Source organism: Eubalaena glacialis, chromosome 5 (assembly GCF_028564815.1).
Source record: "Eubalaena glacialis isolate mEubGla1 chromosome 5, mEubGla1.1.hap2.+ XY, whole genome shotgun sequence".
Taxonomy (NCBI): Eukaryota; Metazoa; Chordata; class Mammalia; order Artiodactyla; family Balaenidae; genus Eubalaena; species Eubalaena glacialis.
In genome coordinates this window covers 141,091,928-141,116,322 of record NC_083720.1, presented here as the reverse complement: position 1 = coordinate 141,116,322, position 24,395 = coordinate 141,091,928, and the positions used below count along the sequence as shown (strand labels likewise).

General features: G+C 36.0%; 1 protein-coding gene across 2 annotated transcripts in view; it reads left to right on the top strand.

Annotated features, from left to right (window-relative positions):
* PDLIM5 (PDZ and LIM domain 5) overlaps positions 1-24,395 on the top strand; it is a 205,463-nt gene that overhangs the window by 103,576 nt on the left and 77,492 nt on the right. For both annotated transcript variants that reach the window (XM_061192610.1, XM_061192609.1), the window contains exons 4-7: positions 4,943-4,985; positions 6,666-7,084; positions 16,464-16,636; positions 16,999-17,035. In XM_061192610.1, the coding sequence (XP_061048593.1) occupies positions 4,943-4,985; positions 6,666-7,084; positions 16,464-16,636; positions 16,999-17,035 (672 nt within the window). The remainder of the gene's footprint in view (positions 1-4,942; positions 4,986-6,665; positions 7,085-16,463; positions 16,637-16,998; positions 17,036-24,395) is intronic.

The window sequence follows — 24,395 nt, the reverse complement described above, 5'->3', positions numbered from 1 at the left end:
TTTGCATGATTCCTTTGAATCTGATCTTTAATAGATCTGTCGTTTATTTATGGTATTATTTTTCCTATGCATTATTCTAACCAGGGCACCACAATTCCAGTTTTGAATACAACATTGTAATTTAGAGCTCCTTTCGACTGTTCAGCCAGAAGTTCTGAAACTCGTTGTAATGCATCAGGGATTTTTATTTTGGATACTGCTCTCACAAAAGTCAATCAGCTTTCAAAATAGATTGCTCTGGCCACACTGACGGCTTTGTTCTTTGAATTCCATGAGCTGAGGATAGTAGCGGGCCAGGGCACTGTCTCCCGCCATCGTGGCTTACTCCCATACAGGGGCTTCGCACTAAGGGAAGAGAGAACAATAAGCAGACTGGTGGACCCGCGGCACCAGGCCACTGCCAGGATCTCTTCTGGTTTGAAACACACCACACTGCACAAAAGTGACTTGTGTCCTTCGCTGTGGTCGAAAGGGAAATCTATTATCCCATTGTGTATTTCCCAGGATTTGAACAGAAAAATGTAGGAATAATTTTTAATAATTGCACATCAGGTTTTAAAACTTTATTTTAAAGTCTGTGTACAATTATTTACTTTTGAGTAGTCTGTCACATTGCTAAAGTAAAGGAGCAGATGCTCAATCTAATATTGTTCTAAAAAAAAGAAAGGCAACTATAAAAATTTTAATTTTGAGAACTAGCTTTCCTTATTCATATATTAGGATTTTCTCCTCAGGGAATATAGGAAATATATATTTCAGTTTGGTGAAGGAAATGAGATTTTCCTCGTTAAACATCGATTAAATTATGCTCAGTCTTTGGGTATCTTATTTAACAAAGTTCATGAAAGCACCATCTCAGTAAGAACGATATTCTGTATAACAAAACGTTTCGAGGATTTTGTGGATTGTAATGTTTCTCCCTTAATTGTAGCCACCTGGAGGAGACTTAAAACTTTTCAGACTGACAGAGATTTACTCTCTTTACTGTTTCTTTAAAATAGCATTTCTCAGAGGGTTTTTCCCTTTCCTAACCCCAACCTTGAGAAAGGTTTCCTGAGCAAATGAATATTCTGAAAACGAGTTCCAGAAAAGAGTATTCTAAACTCCAAATCGGTGTGGACCACGATCCACAGTATTTTCTTCCTGGGCATTTAAAGGCTTTGAGTAGTCCTGTGGCTACGATGCTTACCGTAACTTGAACTTCGGGTTTTCCAGATATCTTTGATAACAGAACCTTTGTTTTGGGGGGTGGGGCGGGGTTGTGGTTTAGAAAGTACTTTTCTGTGAAGCATGCTTTGAGAAATAGTCTTACTTATTATAAAAAGTAGCACGTGTACAGTGCATAAAATATGGAAAACACACGAAAGAGAAGAAGACAAATATCATTCATAGAGAGCTTCTACTAAAATGTTGGTGTGTTTCCAGCCACTTTTTTCCATGCATTGATCATGCTGTATATGCTATTTTATATTTTCCTTTTTTTCACTTAATATCATAAAGTAAGTATGTTATCGTGCAATTCAGAATTCTTTCTCAAAATGATTTTTAATCATTGCATAATGTTTCATCATTTGGTTATATTACAGTTCACCATTTCCTCATTGTATATTTAATTGGTTGTTTCCTATTTTTCACTATTATAAGTTATACTGTAGGGAATGAGTATATTTTTATATGAAGTCTTTTTCCTATTTTAGGTTATTTCCTTATGATAGACTCCCAGAAGTTGATTTAATAAGTCAAAGGGTGTGAGCTTTCTTCAAGCCTTTTATAAATAAATGCCAAATTATTTTCCAAAAGAGCTGTAATAATATATAATTCTTCCAGCAACAGAGTATTCTCACAAACATTATGCATTAATATTTTTAAAAAATCTTGACACTTTGAAAATAAAAGGTGTTGTATCTTTTTATTTTGTTTTGTGATAATTAGTAAAGTTTGATTTTTAAAAAACTGGTGTGATTGCTGTTCATTATTCAGATTTCAATTGTCATGTATTCTAAATTTCCCAAGCCACAATAGTTTTAGTGTTGTAAGAATATGTAATCACACTTAAATATGAGATTTATGTACCCTACTGATCTTTTAAAATGTAAATAATGTATGTTATAGATTTGTATACGTATTTTGTGTGTTAAAAATGCTTTTGCAAATATTTTTAATGTGGACCAGTTGACTTCCTCTGTTTATTCCAAAAAAGCAAAATAACTAACACATTACAATGAAAGCTATTTTAAACAGGATTCAAAATATTACATGTCTTAAACTATGAGCGCCTATATATATTCAAACAGAGGTCAGACGTATATCTGATTGGCATGTGATAGAGTAACTCTAAGGAACCTTCTAAGTTTTAATGATTCTATGACTCATTTGGTAGTTGTGTAAATAGTTAAACCAGAACTAATTTTTATTGCATCTAGTGTTCACCCTTCCATTTGACATTTAATTATAAGCCAGTCTTTTTTTTCTTTTTTCCACCTACAAAATGATGCTTGTGTTTCTAACATGTAGTGGACTCAATCCTGGAATTTTGAGGACAGGTTGTCCCTCTTTGACTGCTTTTCTTATTTCATGTCATTGCACTTACGGGACTTTATCAGAAGGCAAGCAGGGCAGATATTCAATATCCAGTTTAAAATTTTTTTGTGAATTCCATATTTTGAGAAGTATTTTTGTAGAACTTTCAATCCATAAAATATGTTAAGACTCATTATTCTATGCGTTCTCCACAAACTAAGAGGTTGGACTCCAAAGTTAATGAAAACTAACCATTCTGGGGCTTTTGTTGTTGTTGCTAACACTGTTTAAATAAGAACTAACACCTAGAAAAAACTAAGGGGTTTGTTTTCATAGACATAGGATATGTGTGTTTTCTTCTGTTTGGAAACCTAGTGACTGTTAAACATCCGTCTTTTGTATAAATTGTTTTTGTGTTGCTAGAAGAGCTCCATGTACCTTTAAGTGTCTGGATTAAAAATGAAAAAGGATATTGTCTTCTCTATTATGGCAAGCTTTCTTTTTTTGTTTTTTGTTTTTTTTTGGCTGTGTTGGGTCTTCATTGCTGTGTGGGCTTTTCTCTAGTTGCAGCGAGCAGGGGCTACTCTTTGTTGTGGTGCGGGGCTTCTCATTGTGGTGGCTTCTCTTGTTGCGGAGCACGGGCTCTAGGCGCACGGGCTTCAGTAGTTGTGGCACGTGGGCTCAGTAGTTGTGGCTCCCGGGCTCTAGAGTGCAGGCTCAGTAGTTGCGGTGCACGGGCTTAGTTGCCCCGCGGCATGTGGGATCTTCCCAGACCAGGGCTCGAATCCATGTCCCCTACATTGGCAGGCGGATTCTTAACTACTGTGCCACCAGGGAAGTCCCATGGCAAACTTTCAATCATGTCTTGGGTGGTTTTAATGAGTAGATCCTTTGTGATTACATCTTATTGTGAAATTTCAATGAAAGGAAGATTCCACTGTTCTGTGCTTGAACTTGTTTCCTTTGCTTGTTATAATAACCCTATAAGCTAAAAGAGAAATTGTCTGATTGAGAGCACACGTGGAAAGTTGTACAACTGCAGAGGGTAATTCTACATGGCACTAACCGAATGTTAGCATCCATTGTGGTCTCTCATTAGGTTAGCCAATTATTCAGTCTGTGCCTGCCCTGGCTAACCAAAATAGTTGTTATTGGAAAATTCAGTTGCTGCTAAAAATGTTGATCAGAGTTCATTACTAGGTTATGATTATGGAGACCAAATATCCTATTAGCTTCTCTGTAAGTAAAATGATCTCATGGTTTGCAGCTTAAAATTATCACTTATTATTTACCTACTATGGTTACATTTCTTGAATTCTGCACTTGCTGTCTTATCCTCAGGCTTATGTGTTATAAGAGGAGTCAAACTGCTTCTGACATTATTAAACATAACATGTACCTTAATTCTGGGAAAATAGCCTTTAAATCATTAGAAGCTCTCCAATCATTTAGTTACTGCCCTTGACTACAGCCAGTGTATTGTAATATATAAGGACTGTTGGCCTTAGCGCCATCCTAGAAGTAATTTACTTTAATTTTGGAGTTCCTCATGTGAAGAAAGGGGATGATGATAGTTGCTACTTTGGTTATTTGTCATGATTATATGACATACTCCAAATCAATTATCGTTATTATTAGTCCATTATAACCAAAGGGACAGTAATAATACAAAAAAGCATAGATTAAGAATAATATATTTGAATATGAGAATAGTTCTGTGCATGGATTTTTGTCCTTCTTCCCTGTTCTCTCCTTTCTACACTCATTACTGATGACCTATTACATGCCAGGCGCAGTGCTGATATAGAGACAAGTGGGGCGTGGTCATTGCATTCACTGAAATTATAGCCTAGTGGAAGAACTTACAGTTTGGTTTTAGCAGAACAGATACATTAACGTGCACTTAAGAATATAAATACAAAATTAATATGCATTCAGTGACCCAGTTCAACCAGAATTTATTCAGTATCTTCACAAAAAGATCCAATGTCCTCTGGGCATATTCATGGATGATAGGAGAAAAGGCAGATACTATTAGAGATAGAGATGCAGATTATTTGTTGGGAACCATGCAAGGACCAGAAAGTCATGTTTATTTTACCTTACCCTTTTTGGTAGGGAATAGCCTTAATTTAAAGGTTAAAGGTGGATGCATTAGCAAACAGGATTGGTGTTTGTCTTTCCTCATTTGAGTGGGTAGAGTGGGTATTCATACACTAATGAATACCTGGTATATGAGGTATTGGATCTTACAGCATTTGAGCTGCATGAACTAATTAGTAGATTGTGAATAGTAAAACCATGAATTATGAAACTCTAAATTCTGATGATTTAGTATATTGAGGTATATAATAATAAAAATTCCATTAGTAAGAAGTTTGCAAAAATTCATGTTATTTTCCTTTTTCTCTTTTTTCCTCAGAGCATCTGCTACACCCAAGCCTGAGCCAGTTCCTGTTCAAAAGGTGCGTTTCTAATCTAGCATCACTGGGGCATTATTTGACTGTCCCTCTTGAACCACTGTAACTTCCTTTCCTGTCTCCAGTCATACTGACAATTTATAGTTTCGATGCAGTTCTCCGCACAGTTCTTTTTCTTTAAAGATGACGAGGGAAAGTGGAAATCAACACATACAGAATTATCATCTGAAATTATTCCTCATCATTTAAACATTATTTCCAATGTCGTATATTATCAATAACTCATATCCAGATTTCTTACCTTCACTTTTAATTTGCCTATCTCTATTCACATAATCAAAAGAGATTAAATAAGTGGTTACCAAAGATGAATATCACAATAAGTCTTTAATAACATTTTATTAGTAATATTAATGAGTTTTTAAATTACATTTTCAGAGTATTCTTGGATTAGGTTATTGGCAAGTACCCTTTTTTTCTCATATATATCCTGAAATTGTCCCAAGCCATTATTCATATAATCTGGTTTTGTGCTTTTGGGGGTTTTCTCCTTAATTTTACTTGTGCCTTTCCATTGAATTTATTTATATTGACTCCCAGAGGCATGAAGCTACTTTATCCCCCTCAGTTAGCTTTATTATTTCTGTAACATTAATTTAGATTACTATTTTTTCCTTCAAATTAAACATCATAGAGCCACCATTGTATGCTTCTTAAGGAATTTTGATTGTTTTTCTTTGGGGATGGTAAGGACTTATTCTTGAATGTCATAGAAGCTCAAGCTGTTGCTTTTTGTTTTTTGTTTTTAACTTCATACTTACTCTGGGATAGGGGTTTGCAAACACAAATTCTGTTCATTTTAGGAGGACTTGATCTTTCTTAGTTGTTGTTTTTTTTCTTTGACTGATGGCAGTGAAGAAACATCTAAGATCTTTTTTGTCCCCTCATGTAACTACTAAATAGTAAATATTTATTTTAGAAAAGGGAAGAAGTTTATTCCATCTTTAGTGATATCTCACAACATTCCAGAGAGAGGAACAACAGGTGGATTACAGGAAAGGGAAAGGATTGATTTTGTTTTGTTGATTTGTTTGCTTTTTTTGTTGAGATTGTTTTTTTTAAGGAGCAATTTCTTGATTCAAAATAATTAGAATGTGCACATTTCTGAGTCAGATGAAAATGAACATTCCTTCGGTTGTTTTGTTTTGTTTTGTTTTGTTTTTAATTGAAGAGTTAGAAATGAGCTGCTGCTTCTGCATGAATCAAATAATTGTACTCTGGAGAGTAATTAAACATGTTTGAAAGATGGAATTATAATTGAGACTCTGGATATTTTAAAATAAATATTTTGGTTAGCGATGTTTTGTTTACTGTGGGGTATTTAGAAAATTTTCCTTTGGAATATGTCTGAATTGGTACTTATTTTGGCCTTTAGGCTTTTTGATAACTTTCCTAATCTATTTCCTAAATATTTTGAACTCCTTTCATTTTTATTAAAAAAAATATATCTACTCAGTATGTGCATCCGTGTTATGCATGTTGGGACCAGTTGGCATGCATACTGTGTTATATCAACTCATTGTTTTTATCTGAAAACGTGTAAAGTTTGGCCTGCTAACATGATTGTGTTTGTCTTTTTACAAACTAGCTGTGTGTTCTTTTCAGTGGATCTATTTTGCATGTCTTTGGCCTGTTTTTGTGTATGTTTATTTTTATTTTACATAGGGAGAACCTAAAGAAGTAGTTAAACCTGTGCCCATTCCATCTCCTGCTGTGTCCAAAGTCACTTCCACAACCAACATGGCCTACAATAAGGCACCACGACCCTTTGGTTCTGTGTCTTCACCAAAAGTCACATCCATCCCATCACCATCGTCCGCCTTCACCCCAGCCCATGCGACCACTTCATCACATGCTTCCCCTGCACCCGGGGCCGCTGTCACTCCTCCCCCATTCGCTGCATCTGGACCGCATGCTAATGCCAGTCTTAGTGCTGACCAGCGGTCATCTGCACTGAGCGCTGGTAAACCTGCAGTTAATGTCCCACGGCAGCCCACAGTCACCAGCATGTGTGCCGAGACTGCCCAGGAGCTAGCGGAGGGACAGAGAAGAGGATCCCAGGGTGACAGTAAACAGCAAAATGGGTAGGTGGCCGAGGGTGCTTTCTGCTCTCATCAAAACTCTTCTTTCAGGCAATTTCCAAGCAAAACTTAATCTCCATCCCCCCCAAAATCAGCTGTTCTTTGAAGGAAGGGAGATGAAGTTTCATTTGCTTCATTAACATGTCGCGTTATGTTACATACAATACAGCACTTTCTGCAAGGCGATTACAGGTTAATCCAGACCTAATTATGCATTTTGACCTGTTATGAACCATGTAACAGACTCTGTAACTCTTTTTCTCCAAGTCCCAGCACAACAAATGGAGCAGCTGGCCGTTATAATGCAAGGCAAACCTTGAATCTTTCTTCCTCAGTTTTTCCATCCTTTTATGCGCCACCAGAAGTTGAAACAGAGTGGTTGCAGTTGTGTCAGCTTATGTATCTCATGCTAAAGAGAGAGGAAATGAGAAGTCTGTAAGAAGCTTTTTTTCTAGGAAGACAGAAAACAAATTTAGTTTTGACTCATGTCTATGTATGATGCATTAGCTTAGGTCAGCTAGCTAAGCAACATTCTTTTCAGATAAATTTATGCTGGAATTTAGTCTTTAAAATCAAACAGTAATGAGAGGACAGTAACATTAAAGGATGCTTAAAAAATATCAGAAGCAAATTAGAGGATATTTCACTGTAAAAATATTTCTAAAATTTAAAGCAGTGGACACTAAATATATAATGTTAGCAGAATTTTTTGAAAATCCATTCCTTATCATTTTCCCCTCTTTATGGTACAGATTTTTAAAAAACTGGTTGAAGTCTATTTTCAGCAGCCTCCATTAATAGACGGTTATTTTATTCTTTTTGGAATCCAGTGACCGTACTTTAAGCCAAAGTCATTTTTGTAAAATCATTTTGATCAGATTTATTGTGACAAAAGTGTCTTTTAAAAGGAAAACAAAAGGAAATAATCTGCATGCGTGATTGTTTTTACCAATGCCGGTTCCCAGGAAAATATAATTAAAATAATTGTGTAGATAGGTCCTTTCTGAGATAATCCCTTCTGAATGTTAATTCATGTAATGAAGGGGCTGTGCTTTCATAGCACTGCTGCCATGGCAACTTGGGGGCTTTGAAAAAGAAGGTGGCAGGGTTCCAGGCTGTTGCAGAGAGGAAGGAGCAGGTCTGGAAGGACAGCTACTGGGCCCTACATGTGGTTTTGTGGTGGTGGATGGCTTTTGGAAGTTTCGATGTATAACTTGAGGAAAACTAGTGTCCTAAGTTATCTCTTCTTTCATGTGAGGAAGAGAAGTAGTATGTAGTGTTGAGGTGCGTTTGGTTATATTTTTTTTGGTATGTCTTTTTTAAGACAATAGATTTTAGAGTAATCAAAGTAGTACCTTGAAAAAACATATGCTGCCTGTCAAATGCTAGCCCCACAGAAAACTAAAAGCAGAAGTTTATTATGTTTGTTAAATTCCAGGCTCAGTAGAAAAAAGTCCTTTGAAGGAAGTATTTGAGTTAAAATCTTTTCTCCTTGCTAACATTTCTTGAAATTTTATAAGAAAGCCTTCTTAATGGAAAATTGTAGAGATAAAAGCAAATTGAGGTTACGGAAAGGTACTACATTGAAAACATGTGAAAATACCAAGCTGAAATTTTGTGTTTTATGAGTACAGCTTTGGTGATCAAACTTGAAATGATTTAAAGCTTATTATTTTCCAGCTGAAGCTGTAGGCAGAGGTGTGGTTACAGGGTCTCTGCAGTGGCTTCTCAATCAATCGACATGTGGTTATCGAGCACATGCCTGGTGTTCAGCACTGCACAAGATTCAGGACAGAAGGGATTATTACATATTTTGCATCATTAACAAGCACGTTACTTCTTTGCATTCGTAAATTGATTGCATTTAAAAATAGCTTAATTTCAGATGTTGTCCAGATGTGTTAGCACGATGAAAACTTGATTAGTCTTGAAAACAAAGTATCTATGAAGTTCTAAGACAGATTTGCAGTGCTCTTTCTCTTACTACATTTAGAGCAGAAAAATCGAAAATAAATCACACATTTTACTATTTACTAGTCGGTGATGTGTCATTTTGAAGAGCAGGTGTTTTGTGATATTGACGAATGTATTTCCTGCATCCGGTGTCAAACCATTTTCCTGAAATCACTGTCAGCGTTTTTACTAATTATGTGATTATTGAATTTTCCACATTTTTATAGTGTTACAAAAGATCTTCAGCAAAACTCTTTCACAGTTGAGAGTTGTTACTTTTTTTTTAAGAGAGAGTTGTTACTTTTTATGAATTACTTTTTATTTTAAAACTAATACATGCCAGTAACCAAAAATTTAGGAGTTTAGGAGGATTGAAGTTAAATGCATAAGTTATCTTTTTCTTCAAAGCAGGAGGACTATTAGTTTTTAAGTGATTTATAGGCATCCCACCCAAATTTATCTAGGATTAATAAACATAAGACACAAATAAGTGCTTATGAATTATGCATCATTGCTGAGAAATAGTTATTCATCCTAATGGTATGAAATCTAACGATTGTGTTGCTATCTTTATAATATTTCTTAATAATACGTTAACATTCCTGTTCCTTCTTATAAATAATAATGAACAAGGTACTTCTAAGAAATTTTTAGTCCATCTTGTACATATATGAATTTTTAGTTTTGGCTTACTGTCTTCTTTATTACTCTCCTTACTCTACTTAGAGCAAAATGGAACTTTACATTCCAAACTGGAAAGGAGTCTATTTTACATCAAGTAGTTTAACTGATTTACCTTTTCCCTTTCCATATGCCCTTGCATTATAATGTGCCACTGCTTTCAAGAGGTAAGTCTTTCATGCATCCTTAATTAATTTTAATTTCATTGGACTGCAGTTTCTTCTAACAGTTCTTATGTGGGATTTTGAAGAACCTGGCCTTGGAAGATACAAAACATGATATGATAGTAATATTTTTAAATGCTTTTCTCTTTACAGAAAACAAAAGTGACAGAGTTAGTATCCACATTACTGGAGAGAAAATATGGTGACTTATATATGAGTAAACAGCATGAATGCCCAGTTTTTGCAAAATTAAGCTAAATTTTGCAAAACAGCTGTAATTTAGAATAACCACATTTAGCCTTTTCAATAAGTTTGGTTTGCATTGCTGTGTTGTGGTGAATTCCTTTATGGTAGTAAATAGTAGTGTTTAACTTTTATCATAAAATATATGTGGGGTTTGCTGTGTAATGGTTTAGAAGAGGTAATGTTCGGGGGTAATTTGTATCAGTCAAGACTATTAGAAGACAAAGATAAAGATAGAATGTAAAGCATAAAATATGTACCACTAGTGAATAGTACATATAAAACTGAGTTGTTTTCCAAATTCATATCAAAACCCAATATTTCCCAGGTAAAATCTTTAAGAACCTTTTCGAATTTTCAGCCAGTGTTACTGAAAGGTTTAGAACTCTATATATGCAGTTGTGTGTCACTGAATGATAAAAAGTCTGTACACCTTTGCAATTAGTTAAGAGAGTTAAGTACCAGCTTGTTACGTGTCACAGGTAGTTGGCATAGGCATTGAAAATTACTGTGGTATAACTTTAAAACCTTGCTTTTGTGTCTGTTGGTATTGATGATAAACTGGTGATTACTAGCTTTAAAAATAGATAAAAATCACATTAGGTAAGAACTTAAATTAATTTTGTGTTATGATTATTCTGAGCATGTGCTGAAATTTCCTTATCATCATACTCTAGAGTAGAATTGGAAATATGGAATATCTATCTTAGACACACTTGAGGGATTAACTATCGAATTATTAGAGCAACTTTATTCCAGTGTGGCTATGATCTCACTAATTGAATAGTTTCATGTTATAGACACATAAGAATATTGCACAGTGCACTAGAGAAACATCCCCAAGCCCTGATTTATTGTTTGTCTATTTAAAGTTAAATTCTTATACACAAAGATTTTCACTAGTTACTAGATTCCAGTGTAACAGTTTGACTTATAAAGGGGAAAAAAATGGGACTTGGAAAAATAAATTTAAGCATTTAGGTTAAATATACATTTTTTAAAATTCAGATTAAGATTCATTAATTTATTCATTATTACTAAGCATTGTGCTGGATGTTTTTAAATGCAGTATGTGATTGAATTCTCAAGTGATAGAGCTAAGATTCAAGCCTAGGGTTTTTTGAAGCCAAATTTTGGTGTGTCTTGCCAAATTTTTGGTTCTGTCACCTGTTTGTGCCCTGGGCTTATTTCTGTTACTTTGAATTAGTATTTGTTTTTCATGGTTATAGACTTGAGGATAAATTGAGTGAATTGAGGCTACCTGAGTGAATAATGTGCATAAACTACAGTTGGGTTTGATAATACTTTTTTTATGTTGAGTTGCTGGAGGATCTATTCTAACAACAAATCTGTATTTGTATAGTTTTCAGAGTGCTTTCAAATACAAACACATACACCCTTACAAGAATTCTGAAAGATGGAGAAATTGTAATCCATTTCACCATTGAGGAAAAGGAGGCTTCTTGGGGATTGCAGCTTGTCCAGGCACAGAGGAAGTGGGTGGCGTAGCTAGGGTGAAAAGCCACATCATCTGACTTGTCACGTTGGCACAAATGCCACTGTGGTGTATGATGGGCTATTCCACTTGGGCACGTTTTCTAAAATTCATGAAAATATCTGTTCAAAGTAATAAAATTGGCATCTTTAGGTTTTAAACAATCAACCCTCTGCTGGCTACCCCTTACCACATCATAGAATATTTCCCCCCAACTTCATTTTGACATAAAACTTCTTCCCTAAATTTTAAAATGTTTAAATATATATCTAAGATTTTATTCTGAGGTTATTCAGAGGAGGTTATTTTGAAAAACTGTTTCCCTACTATTTAAAATAGCAAGGCAGAGGAGAGAATGCTTTGCATTATGGCTTAGAGAAGAATAAATACCCATAAATTACTGAGATTAACTTAATCCTGCGTCGCAACCCCACTCAGCAAAACTCAGCCCTTTATTGAGTTAATAAAACTGACTTTGACGTGTGGAAATACCACTTAGCTACAATGCACAGTCTTAGTATTCAAACTGGTAGGCAGTTTTTCTCACTGCCTTTATAATGAGTAATTAGTTACTCTGACTAAACATCATTGTGGTAGGATTGATTGAACAATGCATAGAGAAGCTATATAGCGTTTCATACTTTCATCGTCTCTATACATAATAGAATGTGAATATATTTGTTTTTAATGATTTTATGCTTAATAGGCTATATGAATGAATTATGTCTTTCCTCTTTAGGTGTTATTAACCTAGTTCTTTTATCATATCAAACATGCCTTTCTGGGCAATAATTAGGTTGCTGATAACACAGAACTCTGGAGTTCCTACAAGTGAGCTCTAAACTTCCTGGAATTTGCTTCTGAATGAGGGCGGTGGTAATGATGGACAGGGGAGAGTATGAAAATTGAGTAATAGCCTATTATTTATGACCCACTGCTTCATATATTTTTCATCATAATCACTCCATTTTAAAAAATAAGAGAAAATTTTCATATAGCATATTATTCCTTTATAATGTATGGCTCAGGATAATTTATGTGAGAAGATTACACTTGCTATTAGTAATGTATACTTCTTATATTATGTGAGACTGAAAGATTTTCTCTTAGTCTACTCTGATTTTAAAAGTGATTCTAAAATGATCTGTTTCTATATCTTACATCTAATTTATATTTTAATCTCTGCCTTTTGTTAGGAACCATGGTAGGAATTTGGATTCACTCTAAAATAAATTTTATAAAAACCTAGACAAAAATTTTAAATAGTGAATCTTTCTTGGTATTAGTAACTTGAGACTTCAACTAGCATTAATATATAAAATATTTTTCAGTGTTTTTTGGAAACAAACAAAAAAACACAGATAAAACTGTTCTCCAAATAATAACAGTGTAACAGAATTTTGACTAACACTTGTTCATTTTTGTTTGTCTGCATTTACGTGATTATTTTGAAGCATGATGTTTGATGTAATGTCTTCATTGTTTTGAATTTTGTTATTTCATTTTTTCTTCTTCTTCTTCTTCTTCTTTTTTTTTTTGGCCTCATCTTTGTTGCCCATCATCCTGGGAACATCACTGTCTTCTCTACTCTATCACATCTTTCTGTGTGTGTGTTATTCCTCCTTCAGTAACCCTGGCACTGTGTAAGTACCTCATCAGTGGTTTCTTTTCTAATTTTCATCATTGTCTCTCTGCAACTTTTCATCTGGCTTTCAACTTAACACCATCACCAAATTTTGTTAGTCTCTTCTCATTGCTTAGAATTTTCAAATATATTAGGAGCCTAGGAAACTTGTTTTTCATGCTAGAGAGCTTCGTGTGAATTAGTGGGTGTGTTTAGAAAACCCACACTTCTGCAGTGGAAGAACTTAGTAAGCTAAACCTTCAGAAAAATAGATTATTATTATAGACAGTATATACTGGAGTTAGAGATATGGTTGGGGCCTCCCTTGTTTAATATTTTTTAAAATTTTGAATAAATTTGCTAATTTTGAATGTCTGTATTTTGAAATAAATTGTTTGCTCTAGATAGTTGAATTTATATTCTATCCCAAATACATTTCAGAAAATCAAATTATTGAGATTATTCCCTTCTTTAATCATAGTCATGAGAGTTTCAAAGCCAGTAAATGTTTAGAAACTTTCTATCACTTGACACAGACCTTAAGCTGTGGTGAATGTCACAAAAGAGTCTAAGACGTACTATACTTTTCGCAAGTGTGTTGTGGCTAAAAAATATTCTTAAGTGGTGACATCTTATTAATCTTGGTGTCTTACCTTAACACTATTTTTTTTTGTATTTTTATAGTCCAAACCTTTTATAGAGGATAAAATAGTCTTATAGCTGAAATTGGCACCATTTAAGAGTAAACACTTACTGACTATAGAGAAATTTAAAACTATAAGTTTAGTAGCTTAAATATAAAGTTTTTCAAGTAATTGCATAAGATAAAGTGTTGTCTGTTTAGGAATCTGCCAAAGACAGTGTATTTATGAAATAGTGTATGTCTATTATTTTCTAATTAAAGAAAATTATGTCTATTTTAAAAAGGGTTAGGAGGTTTTGTTCAATATCAGTAAAAGGTATTTTAGGTATTTTACTCCTGGAATATTAAAATTTTATCATAAATAATAATTTGAATTACTATTAAAATATACTATTAAATATACCATTAAATAGTATTAAAATACTATTATTAGTATTATGTGTAAATACTATTGATTCTGTTCTTTATATATATGATGACTTGTAGTCTTAGAACATGCGTTGCAAATAATTTTTCTAGTAATCATAAAAGAACACCTTATGTTACTTTGTGTTAGTTAGTGTGGAAAGCACTTTACATCCTTTACCTACCTTATTTATTCCTCAAAACAACCCTTTAAAGTAGATGCAATCCCCATTTCTCAGGTGGTAAAAATCAAGACTTGGAGAAGTTAAATGACTTGCATAAAATACACACTGACTGGAGGATGTATGCTTAGAACTACTACCTGTCTGACTGCAAAGCTAGTGTTAACGTTAATTCTATCATGCCCCTGGGCAAAAACTCTTCTAGTGTACTGAGACAGTTTTTGATGGTGTCCCTATTAAAATGACAGCAGTCACGTGGCATTCTGATAGCAATGTGATTTTTTAGCAGTGAGTTAACATAGCAGGTGTTGCCACACACATCTGACGCTCTTAGGGTACCTTCTCTGCTTGGATCTTGTGCCAGTTGTCTGCAAGTCCAGGCTCAGGTTCCTTCTTCTCTTCTGAAATGAAACTCATAATTTACTTTGCATTTATCCTATTTGGGGGGCGGGGTTGAGAAGAGAGGAGTATTTATAAAGTTACCTAGATCTTAGGTTAAAGTGTTAAAATAATGTACTTTGTAAATTCCATAATATTGGTATTTATGCTTTCTTAATAGAAAAATGAATAGTCTTAGCAAACTCGAAGTTCTTGAACTCTATAGTTTACACATCCCTTTCACATATATTATTTCATTTAATCCTGAGCACAGTGCTACTTTATATGTGATATTCTTATCTTATAAATGAAAAAACTGAGGCTCAGTGAGATTGACTAGTCAAAAGTCATAGAGCCGGGCTTCCCTGGTGGCGCAGTGGTTAAGAATCCGCCTGCCAATGCAGGGAACACGGGTTCGAGCCCTGGTCCCGGAAGATCCCACATGCGGCAGAGCAGCTGGGCCTGTGAGCCACAATTACTGAGCCTGCGCGTCTGGAGCCTGTGCTCCGCAACAAGAGAGGCCGCGATAGTGAGAGGCCTGCGCACCGCGATGAAGAGTGGCCCCCACTTGCCGCAACTGGAGAAAGCCCTCGCACAGAAACGAAGACCCAACACAGCCATAAATAAATAAATAAATAGATAGATAGATAGATAGATAGATAGATAGATAGATAGATAAATAGATAAATAGATAAATAGATAGATAAATAAATAGATAAATAAATAGATAAATAAATAGATAAATAAATAGATAAATAATAGATAAATAAATAAATACATACATACATACATACATACATACATACATACCTTTAAAAAAAAAAAAAAAAAAAACTCATAGAGCCACAGTTCACATCTTGGTCTTTTGATAAATATTTCATTGGTTTCTGATAGACCACAGCTCTTTACAGCGGTGATCCTGCACCCAACTTTATTTAGGGTTAGGGATATCTGTACACATAAATGAGAATACTGTAGAAAATAAGTTCTGACCCTTTTCAATATTGTGTTTGGAATTGTTGGTTTAGCCTGTACTAAACCATTCATGGCTCCTGGGCCCGGTGAAGAAATGATCATTTAATTTTGTGAAAGCCAACATATTTTAGCAGCATATGGGTATTTAACAGTGGTTGTGGATGTAGTCTGTATCTGCTTCGTTAGCCATAAGATGAACAATACTAGTAATTTTGAATTGTTTGATTTTAATTACTGTGAACTTTGCAATTTCTTGTTATTTTCCTTCTTTTCTTATTCTTTTCTTTTCCTTTTCTTCATGTTGAAATCTCTCTTCTGCTGCCTTCTTCTGTCAATTAAAAGGAAAATCCTACCCAAACGGTAACCTTTCTGTTGAATAGCCATCTATACTATTATTTTATATTAGCATATAAGTACCTTTTTTTAAACTAATTTAAAAAAATAACCTAGTCTACTCTATTTTAGAAGGATGCTTTCTTTTTTTAAGAAACATTGTTACTGAGTATACTTGAAAAAGCAAAATACACAAAGGGAACATTGAGGATTAAATGTATAAGTTATAAATAATATGGGAGAAGATATTTTGTCCTTAACATAATTATAAATATTTTAATCCTTTTTTTTCCTTTTCAACCCTAGCCCACCAAGAAAACACATTATGGATCGTTATACAGAGTTTTATCACATACCTACTCACAGTGATGCCAGTAAGAAGAGACTGATTGAAGATACTGAAGACTGGCGTCCAAGGACTGGAACGACTCAGTCTCGCTCTTTCCGAATCCTCGCCCAGATCACTGGGACCGAACGTAGTAAGTGAATACCTAGGGATTCTCATGGATGAATATTTCTCTGCCACAGAGAGTGGCATTTAGACTGATGGACAGTTATTGGAAAATAGTAATTTTCCTGAGACAGTTTGCTTTTAAATTATGCCATGCATAGTGGTACTGTAAATAAGCAACCAGCCAGGAGAGTTATACTGAAAAGTGTAACAGTAGTAGTAGTCATAGTACTGACTATAGCGTATAGCCAATGCCAACGTGATAAGGAACTTTTTTAGCGGCTCTGTGTAACTTGACCATTTGGTATTAATCGATACAGGTAATTGCTTAAGTGATTTTAAAGTTAAAAAAAAGCAAACTGACATTGGATATTGCTTATTTTATTTCAGTGAAAGAATCTGAAACTGATAATACAAAGAAGGCAAAGTAAGTTGTCCTTGCTTTTGGTAAATTGAATGCTTTCCTTTTATGAATGGTCTCAATTTGTGTTTTTTCACCTTTTCAAGTGAATGGTATGGCATTTTGTCTTTGCACCTAGGAGCTAAGCTTAACTTTGGTGCCTTTTGTGGGACTGAAATGTACAACTTACAGATTTTTAAATTAGTTGATGCTGTCTGAATTTTTTGTCTGCGGCTTGTTTTCTCCAGTATTGAAGTGAGTGGGCAGAAGGGTATATCTGGGGGTGCTTTGCTAACACTACAGATGTTTGTGAATGAGTTCATGTGTTGTCTTGCAGTCGCTTTGTTTGGGGAATAAAGATGGACGTTTCCAAGAGGGCTCTATAGATTAATTTCTGTACTTCTAAACATGCTCTACCCTTGAAATCTTCGCTGGTAAACAAAACAGCTCTGTGAAATTAAGCTTTTGGAAGGCACGTTTTCTGCATGGTGATCTAAGTGTAGAAACCTTTTCTTTCTCTTTCTTGTGACTCTTCTATCACTCTCTTTTCTTCTTTCTTTTCTTTTTATTTCCGCAGGGAAAAGACACCCCTTCACGTCTTTAGTCCCAAATACACAAAATTACGTGACTGGCACCATGAAGTTTCAGCGCGCGCTCTTAACGTACAGTGATTTATGAGCCTTGCCCCAAGAGCAGCCAGCACATGCCTTTTCGGTCCCTTTTTCTTTTCCTCCAACTTCATAGCAAAATCCGTATTAAATTTGCCTTATGAAAGACAAAATAGAATCTTTTCTATATTTCTCTAACCATTTCCTGCTGTTGTGAAAACGAGGAGGATGAACGCATTTTGTGCTAGTTGGTAGCTCACAAATGTTAAACCGAGAGAGCGAAGTAAGGAGCCAGATTGATTCAGTGGATTTACATCTGTTTTTATTGTTATTATAGGAGTAACCTTGGAAAAGGAATTCTTTTCGTAAGTGGAATCTGGTTGGTTGGTTGAAGCAGAGGTGGATGAGCAAATAATGTCCTTGTCTGATTTGGAAAATACTTCCTTTATGTTACTGCATGGCCCAAGGTTACTTTATTGTAAAGTTCATTATTACGTAATGTTCAAAGTGGGCTATAAACGCTTCTAAGTAAGCAAATATGAGGAGGCGAGATAAAACAGAAATGACTTTGTTAGAATAGAGTTCATTGCAGATTTGGGTATTTTTGTGAAGCAGAAACTATTGAGGATGACTGTCTGAAGAGCAGGAGGGCCCAGATTTGGCTCCCAAAAAAGGAAAGAAGAGAATTCTGCCCCTGTTTGCAATGGGGAAATAATAGTGTTTGTTTGGTTTCGTTAGTTTTAAAAATCCTATTTTCTACCAAAGGAAGTATTTCTAAGCTGGTGGATGTGTTTAGGATATAGACAACTTCTAGGTATTAGCTAGTAAGTTGTAGAAAAGATAGCTTTGCTTTAGTTCTAAATCAGGGGAAATGAACATAAAATAAATTGCAATATGAATGGTTCTTTATGCAACATCAGAGAAATATTTTACTTAGTGATATAAACTATTATGCATTGTTGCTGTTCCAAGGAAGCTCTGTTTTGGGCTTTACATGCAAGCTAAATATCTGACCAGAAATGCTTTCTGTCTTGTAATATAATGTATTATATATTAGATTAAATTCAATAATAAATGCATTTTGAAGTTTGGAAAAGTATTGTAATAAAGTTGCCTTTAACTTAGCTTTGTAGTTGTTTTCTGTTTCCTTGAAGCTAGTAACAAGCCTTCCAAGACGTACATTGTCACTTGGGTAAAATAAATAATTCTCCTGACATTTAATTTGGACAACGTTTTTAATTTTGTGAGGTTGCTAAAATGTGAGTGTGGAATATGACAAAGATCCATACTTTTTTTCCTGCATTGTTTCATTATTTTACATAACGTCTTATGTGAGTAACAGGTAAGATCAGTTAGACTGGGGCACAACATAGAATGAGGCTTTGTGTGAAAATTATTACTGAAGCCTCTTTGCTTGCATTCAAGGTTCCTTTTTTATTTTTCCAGGTTTTCTTGATTTTAATGTCACTGTAGAGTAGGAGAACTGCCTGATAATTTTGAGAAACTAACATTAATTTCAGTTAGTGATTACTATTTAAAATTTGGCATGCCAAATGCATTTTTTAAAATAATTCTAGGATTTATCTATGTTCATTTTTACTATACTTTATAATATATTACGATGTCTTTCTTTTAATTTTATCAGTACTTTTTCAGATGCTCCTTATGATTTTATGTTTCTGACATCAATCCCAGTTACCACTGTGTCTCTGGCCTCTGTAAGAAAATCTATTTACTTACACCAGCTTTTCCTATACCCTTTAATTCTTCATTGATCTCAAAAGATGATGCTTGAAAGAAGAATCAAATTCTCATGAAAATAAATGGTCTGGGTAGAGTAAACATGGTATTTTACACCAAGAACCAAATTTCTAGAATAACTTCAGAGTTGAGAGAAAGAAAGAGCGTTTTAGGTAAATAAAAGAATTTTTCCTTAATAAAGACAAGAGAACGTGCGTATGCATGTATGTAGAGCTTTATAACTTGAAATAGGTGCAGTTGAAAATAGGAGTTTAATACCTTGCCTAATTAAAGATAAAATACTTGATGTCTTACTGAAAGCATAGATTTAGATAAATGGAATGATCCACATTTGAGCATGAGGGTAAATGTTCAGCCAGGATCTCAAAGGACATTCCATTTGACCCTGTCAGAGGATGAATTCCTGTGCTCAGCTAACCTCCTGGGACATCTTATAATCCAGGCTTAAAAGCTAGCCAAAAATTATAAAAACTTCTTGCAAAAATATTGTTGTAAGTCTAGCGACCTAATTTATAGCTTGTTTTTGTTTGTCTCTCTTATACAGACTTTATCACAGGCTTGTTTTTCATGTAAAATTAGAAAGTTACTCTTCAGAACTTTCAACAGTTTTTTTCGTATAATATTTTACCAGCCAGAAGATAGAATGTCTCCCACACAGTCAGTCTTTTTGCTACTTGAAAAACAATTATCTGTGCAAACAGAAACCTACTCCTTTTGTACATCATTATGCCCTTTAGGAAGACTCAGGTAAAAAACATCCTAGAGAGCTTGTTTAATAAAAACTGTGATGTTAAGAAAGAGAGTAGCATTCCCTTCTTTTATGCATGTTTTTTTTTTTTTCTGAAATATAGGATGAATCGATTTCCCAAGACAAATAATTTTGCAGTTGTTGTGTTGCTGATGTGTATTTAAAATCTTATAAATTGTAAATATTCATTTGTTGCCTGCATTCATTCTTTCACATGAATAATTACTGAATGCTTAAATTCCAGGGACTGATGTGCTAGGGATTCAGAAGAATAGCATATCAATATATACACAAGATAATCTAAGATAATTGTGTTATCAAGATAATAAAATAAGTGAATATAAAGGAAGTTTGGCTTAGGTAGGGTGGGATTACTTAGATTGTGTGGATTTCTGAGGAGATGACCTTAATGCCATCACCTGAGGGAGGAAAAGGGGTCAACCGTGTGATGGCTTGGGGTGAGCGCCCAAGGCAGGGGAAACAAATGTGGGAATCCCGAAGTGGAAAGGAGCATGGCGAGTTCACAGTGTGGCCAAAATGTGGCATGTGAAGGGAAGCATGATCCAAAAACGTAACGCTTAACGCATATAGGCAAATAATACACGTTCCCAGTACTGTCCACAGCATTTTAAATGGGAAGTTGTCTAATTATCATATCTAACCACCTTCAAGTAAAATTAAAAAATGAAGAATCGGGGAGGTTGTCAACTTGCTAAGTAAAGTATACCCACCTAGTTAGTGCCAGCCCTGGGCATAATGATCAATTTAATGCTTTTCCCATTGAGACCCGCTGAAGTCCTAGAAATGTAGTAGATGTTGGTAACATATTTGAAGGGAACAGAATGCCCCTTAAACACACATAAAGTCACTCAAAAACAAAACTTTCATGTGTAGAAATGTGACATACAATGCTCTCTTCATAATTTAGTGATGAATTTAACAATTTAGTCTTCTCTATAAAAACCTGTCTTGGTTTTCACATGTCAGCTCAGCTCCAGCCACCCACCCCCTCCTCCAAGGCCGCAGTCTCCGAGAGTAGCGCTGCCCACGTGCAGTGAACTGAGGGTCGGGGGGAGGGCGGGGAGGAAGCCTGGCCGCTTCAGCGCAGGTCAGGCCGGCTGACTGGGGAGGACCGTGCTGGCTCTGTTAGGTCCTGGTTTGGACCTCGGTTGCATCCATTCTCTTCAGCGAGGGCCTTGTCTTCACCTTCTCATCATTCTCTCTGTCTGGGACACTTCTCATCCCTTCTCCTACATTTTGAAACCAGATCACAGACACCATTTAGGGAGATCATTAAAGTGAAAGATCAGTGTAGGGTAGCCTGAAACGTGTATGGAAGTCAAAAGAAAGACACTTTTCTTTCCCTCGAGTAAAGGATGTGTGTCGATTCCATCAGAAGCACCCTGGGAGTAATGAGTAGGTAAAGGCATTTCTATTATAAATAACTTTTGTTTCCTACCTTGGTGTTTGTAGGGTTTTGTTCTTTATCCTTGCAATAAAGCAAGTTTACTGGCCAAAAAAAAGAAAGAAATCAAATATAATCAGGGCTCTATGAATGAATGAATGAAAGAAGAAGCTTCAAGAAAGAAAATTAAGATTAACTCTGAACAAATGTGATAAGATCTTGTAACTGGTGAGTGGCAGGATAAGTTTTGTACGCAGTAATTTTCCATATGCCATTTTTAGAATCACATGTGTTAGTCATTTAATGGGTCACGTAATACGTTTTATTTGAGCACCTCTGCCATTTCCTTCACATCTTTAAAAGTTTACCTCTAGTTCTTCTCTCCTGGGGGAGACGCTGCTGCTGAGCGGCCTTTGGAAATGTGTAAGGGGATATTACAGATCTTACAAGGTCAGGAGGGCGCTACTGGGGGACCAGGGGGACCAGGGGGACCAACCGTCTTGCAATGCTCTGAGTAATCCCACGGGATCGAGTGTCATCTGCCCGAACGGCCAGTGCTGCGCCCCAGAGAATGTGGGCCGAGCGCACGTGCTCCCTCGTCCCAGCTCCTCTGCTGCCTCCTGAGCCCGTCCGCCACACATTCCTGCAGCGCCCCACCCCCACCCCCACCCCCACCCCCACCCCCACCCCAACCCTGCCCCCAGCCCCAACCCCGCCTCCAACCCCACCCCCAACCCCGCCCCACCCCCACGGCGGAAAGAGCCTCACTTCTGAAGCAGCCGTTGTGCTGTTTTTACCACTCTCTGGCACCTCCGTTTCTAATTTGTACTGTGGATACTTGTCTGCATGTCCTGAATCTCCCAACTAGAGTACGAGCTCCTTGAATACCAGAGTCTTGGTGTAATATAAATTGGGAGGGAAAGGCATTCTAACAGGCATGCTATTTATTTCTAGACGTTTATACACAAATATATATGTAAATATGCCATAAAAATATAAATATTTAAGTATGTAAATACAGTTGCCCCCTGAACACGGTGGGGGTTAGGGGCGCCAACCCCCTGTACAGTCAAAAATCCACATGTAACTTTACAGCCAGCCCCCCCCCCCCGTGGTTCCACATGCATGGATTCAACCAAGCATGGATTGTGTAATACTACAGTATGCATTTAGTGAAAAAAATCCACGTGTAAGTGGACCAGTGCAGTTCAAACCCGTGTTGTTCAAGGGTCAGCTGTATATAAATATACAAATTCAGTTTGAAGGTGGGTGTTAGGAGTGTAAGCTTCATGTCTAGTGAACTACTTCCTAAATTACAAATATACTACATTAGTCAGCTGAGGCGGCCGTAACAAGATACCCAGACTTGATGGCTTAAACAACAGAAATTAATTTTCTCCCAGTCCTAGAAGCTAGACGTCTAAGACCGAGGTGCTTGCAGGGGTAGGTTTCTGGTGAGGCCTGTCTGGCTTGCAGATGACCAGGTTGTCGCTGTGTCCTCACATGGCCTTTCTTCCAAAAGCTCTGGTGTCTGTCTGTTCCCCTCCTTCAAGGACACCAGTCATTTTGGATTAGGGCCTCAACCATTATGACCTCATTTAACCTTAATTACCTCTTTATAAGCCCTGTCTCGAAGATACAGTTGCATTAAGGGTTAGGGCTTCAACATGCATCTGGGAGAGGGACACAATTCAGTCCATAATACACACCAGCTACCTTTCTGTATTAATATTCATTTTGGCAGATGAGCATTTAAGAAAAAGTTATTCTGCAGTAGAGTCACTGACTTAGACCCAGTTGAAAGTAGTATTGTTACCTCTGTGGTGGTGCGTCCTTTTCTAATTTGGTGACAGGTATTTGTCTCCATGTCCTATATCCCTAACTAGAGTATAAGCTCTTTTAACACCAGTTGTTGTATTCTTCACCACCCCCCACCCCCATATTTGCTTCTAATTAGCACTTACTAATGGTACCAATTGTATATAATTCATATTTCTCCAATTCCCTAATTGTTAAATTTTAGGGAGATTGTTTACAATATGGTCTATGTAACTTTTAATCGAATAAAAATTCAACATAAGATCAAAATTTCATAAAAATATCAAGGCATTAATATCTATACTGAAGGTAAAGTAGAATCATACCTAAGCTGCTTGAAAGGAGAACTGTGCTCTGGACAATCTAACTGGGAAAAGTTGATGCTTTTCCCTTGGTTGTTTTTTTTTTTTTTTTTAATTAATTTATTTGTTTATTTATGGCTGTGTTGGGTCTTCGTTTCTGTGCTAGGGCTTTCTCTAGTTGTGGCAAGCGGGGGCCACTCTTCATCGCGGTGCGCGGGCCTCTCACTATCGCGGCCTCTCTTGTTGCGGAGCACAGGCTCCAGACGCGCAGGCTCAGTAATTGTGGCTCACGGGCCCAGTTGCTCTGTGGCATGTGGGATCTTCCCAGACCAGGGATTGAACCCATGTACCCTGCATTGGCAGGCAGATTCTCAACCACTGCGCCACCAGGGAAGCCCCTTCCCTTGGTATTATCTGTTGAATATTATCTGTTGAATAGTCGTGTTGAATAGTCATGCAAGATTTTTTTTTTTTAATTAAATGAACGTTTGTTCCTTAATCCATCTTCCTTTGTGTTTTTGGTCTGTTTTAACATGAATAGCTCAGTGACTCCTGTGAGGTGACAATACCTGACTAATTTTAGAAACAGGCATATGAAATGCTTAGTGCTTTGATTGGAACAACCAACAGAAATTTTTATCATTACTAAGGAAACGTTTAAAGTTAAGAGTCTAATCTAAAACATTGATTAAAAAGAAACAGCTGTTCCTGCAGCCTGTAGACCCTCTCAGGCTTAGAGTCATTT